General features: G+C 30.3%; 1 protein-coding gene across 1 annotated transcript in view; it reads right to left on the bottom strand.

The window, feature by feature from the left end:
* LOC107454978 (meteorin-like protein) overlaps positions 1-12,407 on the bottom strand; it is a 49,287-nt gene that overhangs the window by 27,477 nt on the left and 9,403 nt on the right. Inside the window, exon 2 of the mRNA XM_043052363.3 lies at positions 1,676-2,052. Within this exon, the coding sequence (XP_042908297.1) occupies positions 1,676-2,052 (377 nt within the window). The remainder of the gene's footprint in view (positions 1-1,675; positions 2,053-12,407) is intronic.

Here is a 12,407-nt window from a genome sequence, read left to right as displayed (position 1 = left end):
TTTTATTTAAGAAAATGTCAAACAGGAGAACGAGTCGTTAAACGCCGCTGAATTGGAAAATCGCTCTCGCTATTTGATCGTCATAGCGCCTGTGCGAAAATCGCACTATCCATCACATCATCGCTAAGGGTTAGGAAATAAGATTAACGTTATGAAAAATCTTTCTATTATTAAAAGTTAATAAATCAAACGGTAAATTTTAATTTAAAAAAAAAAACATTTATTTTTTTTAGGGAAACATTCCTCTTTATTTGAAAAATCTGAAAAACTTTGTATGTAAAGCAAAATTTCAAGATCAAAGACAATATCAGATTTAAAGTTAAAAGATATCCTTCAATATTTTTTAACTTTAAATCTTTTTAACTTTATTTAAACCTTACTAAAATATTTTCTGAGTAAGTTATTTAAATCGTAATATTAATAAGATTTTAGATGGGAAATTTTTGACCTTCCCGTAAATAGCACTGATTTATTTCCTTCAGATTAAAATTACGCCACAGTAAGCCCCATTTCCATGCCTTGCAAGAGGCAATAGCAGACTACACTTACCTTCATGGAGAAGATGAACTATGATTTCTTTGAAAAAGGTACGGCTGAAATTGAATGAATACACTCGTAATCTTTTCTAGGTGGAATCATAATTCATGTTTCTTAATTTTGATTATACGACTCTCTGCAAACATGGTTCAAATTGACACCATGTTAAGGATGCAGCATATTTACTCGGTATAAAGGTTCAAGATGCCGATATTATGGTTTAACGTTGCACCGATTATTTATGTATTTATATGTAAATTTTAAATAATCAGGTTACAACTTAATCACCAAAAAGACCGTTAGAATTAAATACAACTCTGTAACTGAATCATTTTTGTGGTTAGAGAAATAAAGAAAAAAAAAAAAAAGATTTTGATGATATTCGATTAATCGCGACACTGAATTAATGAGTTATTGTAAAAAAAAGTTAGCCCTTACTGTGGTTCTTTGAAAAGAAAAGTATATCTATTCGCTTTTTATAAAATGTGATAAAATTGATTGGACTTGAAACAGTCAAATCAGCTGCAGAAGATATAAAAATTTCAGATGCAAATGCATGTGTTGTATGAAGATGAATGTCAAACCATCATAAATAGTAACATTTAATCTTTAAAAATATTTTTATTTATGATCTAACTGCAATTTATGTTGAGTTTTAGAACTTTTAACATTTTGTTTTAACACTTTTAACATAGGCTTTTCATTTACGCGCTTTTTAGGTTGGCCCCTTCGGCCGGCGTATAAGTGAGAATTCACTGCGTATGTATTTATAAATATATTTGAAGAAAATATTATAAGATGAAGTAAAATAATTTATTACCTCATAAGAGACCGAAAAGTATTTACACGAAATAACAAAGCACTACTGGAAATAGCAACCTAGCTATATAAGAGGAAATATATTAAAAAAGTAAATAAAATGGGAGCACTGACAAGCAAGGTAGCATCGTCAGAAGGGTATTACCAAACAGTCCGTGAATATTCTTGTAGCTGTGACATTAGCATCTTGGCGATGTCGACAACTTGGAATATTACACTTATATCTTATACTTTTTCTTCGATTTTCATTACTTTTGTATTTATTTATTTCAAATTATATTTTATATGTATATAAAGAAAGTAAGAAATATAGCCTTACCTTCCATGTCGTCTGACAGATTATTTTGTTGTACCAGGTCGTAGCTGAACTCAACGGTATCTTTCCTCAGAATGTCCAAAGGAGGGTCTGCTTCGATATACAGAGCAACTTGACCTCTTCTAGACGTAAAGCACCTATGGAGTCCTTCTGGCTTACCGTCACCGGCCTTGTAAAGGAGAAACAGCCTAGTCTCCCCTTCCAGATAGAGTCTGGCTCCGGTAGAGTTGGCCGCAATTCGTATGCAGCCCTGAAAGCCCGAGAGAGGTGGCCTCAGCAGGGCCCTCAGAGCCCCTCTAGGGTAATGCCACTTGATATGTCCTTGCGTACAACGAAGGTATATAGGGTGTACTCCTTGAGAACTTTCTTGTAGGAGACCACTGAAAAAGAAATTGAGTGTCAAAGGTTGCCAAACATTAAAAGCTTTTAAGAAAAAAATTGAGTTGTTTCTATATAATCTCTTATATCTTATCAATTAATGTAATTTTAGATGACAATGTTTGAACAAAATGGATCTAACAATTCAAAAAGAAAAGTTTTTTTTATAAATGTTATACATATACAGTCGAACCTCGCTAACTCGAACCTCGATTTCACGAATTTTTCGATATCTCGAAGAAAAAAATATTCCCTTCAAATTTCCTATACACTCAATGTTAAAAGAAACTTGATTTCACGAATTTTTTCTTCTAATCCCTCGATAAGTTGAATTTTCTTTCTCCATAAATAGAGCAGATTTTTTTTCTAAAATTAAAAAAATATTCAAAAAAAAAATTAAAAAATTTTAAGAATGGCTGACAAGGCATGGAATGATGTGTCTTCCTCTATGATAATGATTGGCTTTAAAAAGTCTGGATTCATGAAAGATCACAAAAGTAGTCAAACAATCAATATCGTTAACTCTCACCGAAAACGATTGGAACAGATTGACCGGACTCATGAAGCTTGATGACATGGAATTTCATGACTTTGTAAACGTAGATGATGCACTAACAGTGTGTGGTCAGTGGGATGACAATGATATCATCGCTCAAACGAAAGCTTCTTGTGAACTATCAGAAGAAGAGGATGAAAAAATCGAAGATTTACCGCACAATGTTACTAACAAACAAGCACTTTCTGCAGTGGACACTGTAAGGAGATTTACTGAGAGGCAGCCGAATATGTCAGAGGAGACATTTAAAGCTATAGTCCACTTAGAAAGTGTTATAGACAAACTTTCTCACATCTCTAAACGAAACAACAATTGAATCTTTTTTTAAATGAAAGTGTAAAAAGTGTTTTCAGAATAAATATGGAATAGTAAATAAGGTATGTAAAGAGCATTTTTCTTTATTCTACCATCGATAGCATGCGATTTTCGATAATTCGAATTTTCGATATCTCGAATTTTTTCTCCTCTCCCTTCAAGTTCCAGATATCGAGGTTTGACGGTATATATAATTTTTTTTGTGTATACATTTATCTTAGATAAACGTGTACAAGAAGCTTTCTAATTCGCGTAATTGCAGAGATTTTTCGAAATTTACGAAGAAAGTAAAAACAGCGTGATGGAACTCCAACTATTCGCTTACTGAACTTGATTATGGAGAGCTTATTTTCCAGATTGCGACTCTCATCTACGTATCGAGGGTAAAAAAAAAAATCGCAATCTCTCAAAAATCGCAATTTTAATCTTTATCGCTAATTAATTTCTTACTCCACAAACGTGCCTGATCATAATTCATAGACAAAATCAGAGATTCGACAATAGCTATGGATTACATTTTAGCGAGGAAAAAAATTAAATATTCATGTTAATTTCTGATTTTTGTAAATTGGGTTTGGACCATCCTAAACTGGTTTTGCACAAAACGCATAGGATATCTTGCCTAAAATCTATAATTCTGAAAATAGTTTTAACACTTATAAATCCTCCAAATTATCCCCGTGCACTTGTTACGAAAAAGTAAAAAGAAATAATTTATCAATTGAAATCCTACAGTTAATTGTATTTTTAAGAATAAATTAAAAAATAATTTAACGCATAAAGTTTTATATATCTATATTATTAGAGTATACAATATATGTATATAGTATTATATTTTATACTTCAGTAAGTTCATAATAGTTTTGAGTAATTGAACTAAATATTTTTAGTTGCCATAGTTTTTGCCATTTTCATATTTACACAAAAATATCTGCTTAAAAACCAATATTAATTTTAATGAAAGGTCTGCTTTCGTGAAACACTGTGAAAACCTACTCTTAATCTTGTGAATAAACGGAAATAATTTCTTTCTTAAACGAAAATAAATAAATAAATGCGAAAACTATATCTTTCCTTTAATGAGTTTTAATTTCAAAATCATGAATAATGCATGCTATCAACTCTGGTTTTCAAAAGAAAAAAAATTGTAAAGGGACTGTAACTGAGGTAAAATATTTTATGAAGGGTTTATTTTAACAATATTTTTGAAGGGTCTGTACTAACGATGAAAATTTTGTTCAAATTTCTCAAACTAATTGACCTGACAAAAACCAATTATTTTTAATGAAATATATTTTAAAGATACACATCCACATTTAATCGAGAAAGAGAGAGGGGGAGAGAGAGAGAGAAACCTAAAGGAAATTAATTAAGGTTAATTCCTAACGTCTTAAAAAAAATTTTGCCTAAGCATTGCAGTGGAGATTAATGGAGAAATTATTCAAGCATTACCAAATTATGTCACAAATGCTTTTCACTTTTAAAATATTGGGATTTTCATGGTGAAGTTTTGCGCCATTTTCGTGAATAGCATGGACATAACTTAACCTTGCTGTCATTAATAACTCAAGATTTTATTGACATTAAATGCGAAATTTGCCTAATCTCGATAAAAGTAAATAAATCAAAATTTAAAAGAAATAACGTCGACAGCCATTCTTTCCACAAAACGGACGACAGAAAAACTAACACTTTTATGAGCAAAAATTACAGAAGAACTCAACGTAAGGAAAAAGAAGAACAAAAAATTTAAACGAATCATTTATGATTTTGAAGAAGCCATAACAAAATCTTTTTCAAATAAATAACAATCGCATTCTGCAAAACATAAAAACAAATCGGTGAAATTGTTTTTCTTTCTTTCTCTCCTCTACGTAACTGAAAAATGATTGTTTAATGAAGAACTTCCTTTCGTCATTTCAAGGAAATCGAGCATAAAACAAATCGAAATCGTCTTTACTTAAATATATCAAATTTTTTTTAAAAAAATGATTTTTTTTTATGGCAGACGCGTTTAACTCGATTTCCTGCGAAAGATAAATTTAGTGCAGTAGCGAGAGTCAGTTAAAATTAAGCAGTAAAGTAAATATAAATTATACTATACAGAATATTTATGCTTTACAAAAATTTGTGGGACCCTATACACATTGCACGCCATCGCGTGTTAAACTGTCGGTTTCTTCACCTGTACTGCTATATATTATTTCAGTTTTAGGTCACAAACTTTAATTTTAAGACATTTGAACACTGTGAAAATTTTAAATAAGTAATTAACATAAGAATACAATAAAGATAAAATTCTATTACTTGAGTAATTTCAAACATTAACTGTAAGTCCATTAAGCGTAGCTAACTGCAGGACACTAAAGTGAAAACCAACTTACTTCTAACAGCGCATGCGCGAGGATTAAGTATTAATGGGAAGTGTTTGCCTGTTTATTTTTAATTCTATTGTCAAATCTTGGCTAAAATCGATACCTCAAGACGAATCACTTCTGTTAGCTTTTACAGCAATTGTATTCTTTTATTTCCACTGACATACACAGACGATAAGCAAAACATTAATAACAAGAAAAAGTCGTCTGGTTGCCTAGCAACCAGCCAGAGTTAGAATATTACAATTACAAGAGTTACCATCCGTGTTAAAAGAATTATCATTTGATTATTCGGGTAATTAATTCATCGTGTGATTTAAATGGCAAATGAGAAATATATTATGGATTTTGCAAAGCCCCCCCCCCCCGATTCTCTCAGCCCATCGACCCCCAATTCAATAGTTTCCCTCTCCTGGCTCTCGAAAACGGCTTCAAATATTTGATAACAGCGCAATTCACTTAAAATTTTTCGTTACTATAACAGTAAATTTAGAAGCTAGAAACCTGCAGGTTCATCGGCAAACTTTTAATTTTTGAACATAGTTCAAGCTGCACGTTTATGAAAAGAAACGTTACTTAAAATGGATTTAAAAAGTCGTGTTTAAGAAAATGGTTGCAACTAGGCATGCGCGTTTGAAAATTAATATTTAAAAATGCTGATTAAAAAAATAGGTAGCACAGCTCAAAGGCAGTTCGAAATGCGTGTTTGAGAGTTGTCACAAAAATGAACCGTTTTTGCTAAAAATTTATTCATTATTTTGAGAAAATAACAAAAATCATACATTGGTATGTTTAACTTGTATTGAAACGTCTGTTTTTTGCAAATGTGAAAAATCTACTCATTTTACGGTCCTGTTTTTGTGATCGGAAAAACATACAAAAACCATGTGATTCTAGGAATTAAAAGGTCCCCGCCTGAGCGTTAGTTTCGGCTTTTCCGAACTTTTAGCTGCAAGCCTTCCTGCATGAAAAAAAAAAAAAAAAATCCCCATGCTATTCGATGTATATTCAGAATAGTGCATATGAAGGAAATTAACCGCACAATTTCATGCAGAGATTCAACGTTAGTTAAATTTTAAATTATCTGATTCCGTTTTTCCAAAAGTTTTGCAGAGAGACCGTTTTTGAAGTAAAGTGTTTTGCGAAGTTTCATTGATAAATAATTTTGTGAAGGGTTCGTTAGAGAATCCAAATTTATCCTAGAATTACTGAATTTATGCTAGCTTGCCATGCGAGACTTGCTTGTCCAATGAGATTATTGCAACACTAACAAAATCAAATCCTTGCATTAAAAAATATCAGTGAAAACATAAAATACTAATAAAATAAAAAAAAGGTTTATCAGTACCGATTTGCAGCATTCCATACGGAGATAGCTGATATTCCCATTTTTTATCACGCAATAGAAGATGTACGATAGGACAGCATATCCACTTTAAATGATTTGGGGATTTAAAAAAAAGAGGGGGGGGGGAGAGGATGACGACGACTTGTAATGTTGTTAGACTTTTCAGTTATAAAAAATTAAATTGTTCAAAATTTTTTTAATTCATACAAGTCACCTGTAAAATTATGTCAAAAGAGAGGAAGGAAGAAAGAAGGAGAGCTTTAAATCATTTTCAAGTGGAAAGAATGTCCACTTAAAAATAAAAGTGGACTTCAGTAAATGGGAAGGGCTAAGAAACTGGAGAAGAAGTAAAAAAAAAAAAAAAAAAAAATTGAGATTAGCAAGAACTGACATTTCTTGGAAGTTAAAAGGCTTATTTTTTTAAAGCAATTTCTCGATTACTTAAATTTCAAAACGGAATATTTTTTTTATTAAACATACAAAATTATTGATCTTTTTTAACATATTAAACTACTGGAGTAGGAAGTTGAAATTTCCAGAATAATTGCAATGGATGAGAGCGTTATAGTTAATTTATAGCTATTTTTAATAGTTAATAGAGCAAAAAACTATTAAAAAGCAATTTTAAAAAAACTTAGTTAAACTCCTAATTCCTAAAAACAGGTAATCTATTTTTCCTAATAATTCCTTATTTTTTCGTTAATGTTAGTACATACAGGGTGCGTAGCGTTTGTAAAAAGTACTTAAAGGTGCTTTTTTGGGGATTTCGTTTTTAAAAGCTTTTAAAGGTGCTTTTTTCAGCCGGTGTTTTTAAAAAGTGCTTTTTTTCCACAAAATTTTTTTTTCTTCAGTGATATCTGGTGGATCCCATGCATTTCACGAAAAATGGGGTGTTTGCTACGTATTCATTCACGCAAACTTCATGTCGTACCCACGTTATGACTTGCGCATGCGTGCACACTTAAAACCGAAACCAGAGTGCTCCAATTCGGATAGAGAATATCAGATCCTTATGAAATGTTTTTCTTTTTAATTTAATTTAATTTTATTCTTGTTTATTTTATTTTACTTCTAACACTTTTTGACGTAGGGGGTAAGGGTACTTTTGTTCTGAGTTCAGGGTCAATTTGAATTCACTCGGTGATGTGGGAAAGTACTGATTGTTTTGATTTACGTCCGTTTCTTTTTGGATTTTTTTTTTATCGCTAAAACTCTTTATAAAAAGTTTTTGTTTTTCAATAATATCATTGATTGAAAATGAATTTTTTGAGTGCTTGAAAAGTTTTGTAAAGTGCTTGAAAAGTTTTTAAAAAGTGCTTATTTTTGATTCAAAGATTTGGCTACGCACCCTGTACATAGTTGTGATGCCATTACAAGCAATACATATTTTGAAATTTTATTAAATTTTATTAAAATTAGTTAATCTGGCTATAGCTTGATCACCAAAAAGACCACTGAAATTTAATATAACACTGTAATCGAAAGATTTTTGTGATTGGAGAAATAAAGTAGCTTAAAGAAAACCAAAGTTAAAAATAAATTTTGATATTTAATTAGTCGCGACACTGAATTAATGATTTAATAAATTATAAAGTAAACCGTGACCCTGATCGTTAAGAAAAGAATAAAAGTATTTAAAATTCGCTTTTTATAAGCTGCGATAAAAATAAATTATAGATTTAATTAAATTAAAACAGGATTAAAAATACTTTAAAAAGAGGATGGCTCTCCCGCTTTGGTGTCCCGACGACCTGCACGTGAAGTCCAGCACTTTACGATAGAACAGTTTAGCGAAGACTGATCAATCGACCGAGGAATGATCACCCACCCTCTTAGTGACCGCAGCTAGTGAGCATCACTTGGGTGCTCCACTGGGAACCATGTCTTTACGATCAGTCCACTGCGGGATAGTAATGGAGAGATTTAGCAGTTTCAGACCATACGCAGCGCAGACTCAGTTACAACAAAATAATTTCGGTTCTACAGAATATTATGCGAAAGTGCTAAATCTATTGTTAATTGTACTTGTAACAGACATATGACCGTTTCAATACTGTAATGAAGTACTATCTTTAGAGTTGAAACACGGAATAAAATAGAAAAGCCTTTATAATACCGATGTTTTCCTCTATTTCGATACTAAAGGTGCCTCATTTTGGAAGCGAAACGATCGTATATCTGTATATTTGACACATCGCTGTATTTTCAGCGATGTTTTAACTTTATTTACAGATACATATTGTATAAGTCAACTGAGTTTATAATAGTATTATAACATAATTTATTTCATAGAATTATGCAATACAAGAAACTTCAAAAATTTCGAAGTTGTTGTTTTAATTTCAATAAATGAACTATCCATTAAACATAAGAAAGAAAAAGGGAAATATTCAGCTAAATCTATATTTGACATTGATAGCTGAATACCAAATACGATTAGTAACTAAATTCTCGGCTCTTTAAGCTGGTTCTTTTGAAAAACATCAATTTCTTTCGAATTAAGAGTCAATGTTTGGGTATTTTTAGACACTCAACATTACCAATTATCTCCATTATTATCTCCATTTTTGTTTGACCGACGAACGCTGACAATAATTTTTCAAGTTAAAGGTGCTGAAATTCCACTCGCCAGATTGGCGAGCAAATATTTAGGACATGCGAATAAACCTTGTTTTGTCAAATATTGTGTTTCAAATATAACTACTCCCCGAAATTTGCAGAGAATAAATATTAACAAGAACTAAGAGCTTCAGAGTTAAAGACAAGAAATAAATCTAACATGCGGAGCAAGAAGACTGAAGCCTATGTCATAAAATATATTAAGAAGACGCTATACCTTGAGAGGTATTTTCCATCACAAATTCTGCTTCACCTCCATAACTAATTTGAAGCACAGAAAAACCTTGAGTAAGAAAGTTAAGTTTCAATTGATAAAAAAAAAAAAAAAATCACAATGCAAAAAAATTATTAGAAGAGAGCTTCCCCATTGCGCAATGCTAAGTTATTCTCAATACATTTTTTTTCATTTTGATATTTTAAAAAGTTTTTAGTTTAATGTTCGCTTTACTATAAATTTATATTCATTTGGTAGAGAAGTTTAATGGTAAAGAGTGTTCAGCGAGTTTCCCAAATTTGCTCTTGTGTTTAATAATATTTTGTGCTTTTCTAGTTTTGTGTTTCTGCATTCATCAAAAAGTTCTTTAAACTACGTCGGTTTAAATTTTTTTTTAAAAATCAGATTTTTCAGGAAAATAGTGAAGAGCAAAAATTTCAGTTTGTCTAGTACCTTCAGAAATAAAATGTCACGCCCTGGCTTAGTTAGTTGTGATTTGTTGACACAAACCCTTGAATCTATTTTTGAATCTAAAGCGTCCTATTTTTGTGAAAAATCTACTCATAATTTTGAGAATCTATAATTAATGTAGACTGTAATTCTCTTTTCCCTAAGGGCTGTTTCTGAGAATGTGAAAATACAGTGTTATTTTTGTGAGGGGAAAAAAAACACAAATATATTTTTTAATAATTTGTAGTTTTAAAATTACAAGTTAAAGACTTCGTGGACTTCCTTTTTTCAAAAGAGTCCGTTTTCTAACGATAAATATACTGAAGTGCATGTTTTCTTAATAATATATCTTAGGAAGGGTCCGTTTTCGCAATAAAATATTTTGCAATGGGTCCGTTTTTAAAATAAAATATTTTATAAAGAGTCTGTTTTAACGGTTAACTATTTTGCTAAAAGTCATTTAAACAATACAAAATTTTGTGAAAAATTCGTACTTAACTTTACCATTCGAACTTAACTTTTTCTAAAATTATCAAACTAATGCGTTAAATTGCAATTATTATACAGAAAGGTATAACTGTCATCTCATAAAAGGTAAATTACATGCCGTACAGAGAATCATGGAAAAATGATCCTATGATATTTTGGTATTAGTAGGGGTAAAGGGGTTTTAAGACACTGCATAAAAAACATAATAACATAAATATAGCTAGATTATTAAGAATGATACATTAAAATCAATCATAATTATTGGTTTTATTATTATCACAACATATGTTCCATCTTATTATTATGTTCCAAAATGTTTACAAATTGAATCACACTATATTATGGTTATCTTTTATAAATACAGTTACTCATACAATTAAAATGAAAAGAACAATTGCAAACCGCAGACGACTTTCACAAAATATCGTCAATCATTTAATATAGATGTTGACAGTGGAGTGTATTTTTAACTGCAACACATAAATTTAAATTAATCACTCTTCATCTAAAAAAGGAACAATGCCCTAATCAAACTTATAGCAACTCATTATTTGCAAAAAAATAAATAAATAATGATACTCATGCGGTATGTTAGAGCATATAACGAATACGTTAATAAAAAGAATGACGACAGCAAAATGTCATTGCAATATTTCCTGATTGAATTGAATTGAGCTGAGCGCATGATTTGGCGTATTGTGTGACTGACTTTCTCCGCGTGGACGTAGTGATTTTATTTAATGCGGACGTTGCGCGTTACAGGAAGCGGCTCTTTTTCAATAGAATAAAAAAGGATGTGGCCTCACATTTTGTTCTCGATGATGAGAAATATGATTTAACAAATATGAAGTGTGAGCGTTAGCACAGAAAAGAAGTGACAACTTTATTGTCATTTTTATGAATTTATTCATTGAATTCCTTATCCTTGAATTTAATCTTAAAATTCATAAAATTAAGATACAGTTAAAACGGAAAAAAAAGGACGGGTGTATTTTTCAGTAGGATAGGAAGAGGTTTGTAATTTGCTTATTTTTGCTGTCAAGGGGAAACGGAAACTATAAAATGTCTCCTTATATTTGGGTGGCCCCTAAAAAATTTTAAATTTTACAGCCTTTTTCTTCTTTATTAATAAATTAAGTTAGATATTTTCAAATTTTTCAGAGGAAAATTTTTGTTATTAATTTTATTTATCCTGCATATAAATTTAATATCACTTTTTATTTTTAATCTTTTAATAAATCTTTGAACTACGTTTGTTTTGACTTAAAAAATTCTTTTCAAAAATAAATCGAAAAATAAAAAGATTTAAATCTTGAATTATTTCTTGGATAAATTTCAATGTTTTAATTTTTTCCGAAGTTCATTGCATTATTTTAAAAATAATATTTCTGTGCTTCAATATTCCGAAATTATTTCAATGTTTTAATTTTAAAATTTATTGAAATTAGCACAAAAAAACAGTTATAGAATTTCTTAAGTTAATTATGTAGTTTTTATACTAATATTTTTTGGTTCGAAATCTAAGACCCATACATAACCATTTAAGGACCGTGGATTCTGCTCCCCTATAAGATAATTAAATTTAATCAACTTAGCAATGAATAATAGTTACAGTGATTAGTAAAAACGCCATTCCGTTTTAATTATTTACTAGGAATAGTAGTTTTAACTTTTTTGTTGTTATTTGCCCTTTCCATAATACAAGTATTTAAAATCACTTAGAAAAGTTCATAATACACGGAGTTCTTCCTTTCTTTTTTATTACTCATTTATTTTGTAGTTATAGCATTAACTGCTTCCTAATTCATGATATAGTACTGTTACCTCTGACTTCGCAAAAATTACTCCTTTTGTGAGCTTCAGTTTCCTATTACAAAAACAAATTATAGAATAAAAATATTGCATTGTTACATCGATAATTGTTATTGAAAGATTAAAAGCATTCAGATACCCAGTAATAAAAAAGTTCAATTGTTCTAATATTCTATACG

The sequence above is a fragment of the Parasteatoda tepidariorum genome, chromosome 8 (assembly GCF_982258835.1).
Source record: "Parasteatoda tepidariorum strain Cologne lab strain chromosome 8, Ptep-v5.0, whole genome shotgun sequence".
NCBI lineage: Eukaryota > Metazoa > Arthropoda > Arachnida > Araneae > Theridiidae > Parasteatoda > Parasteatoda tepidariorum.
Note: the sequence above shows the minus strand (reverse complement) of the source record. Positions and strands in the feature narration are given on the sequence as shown.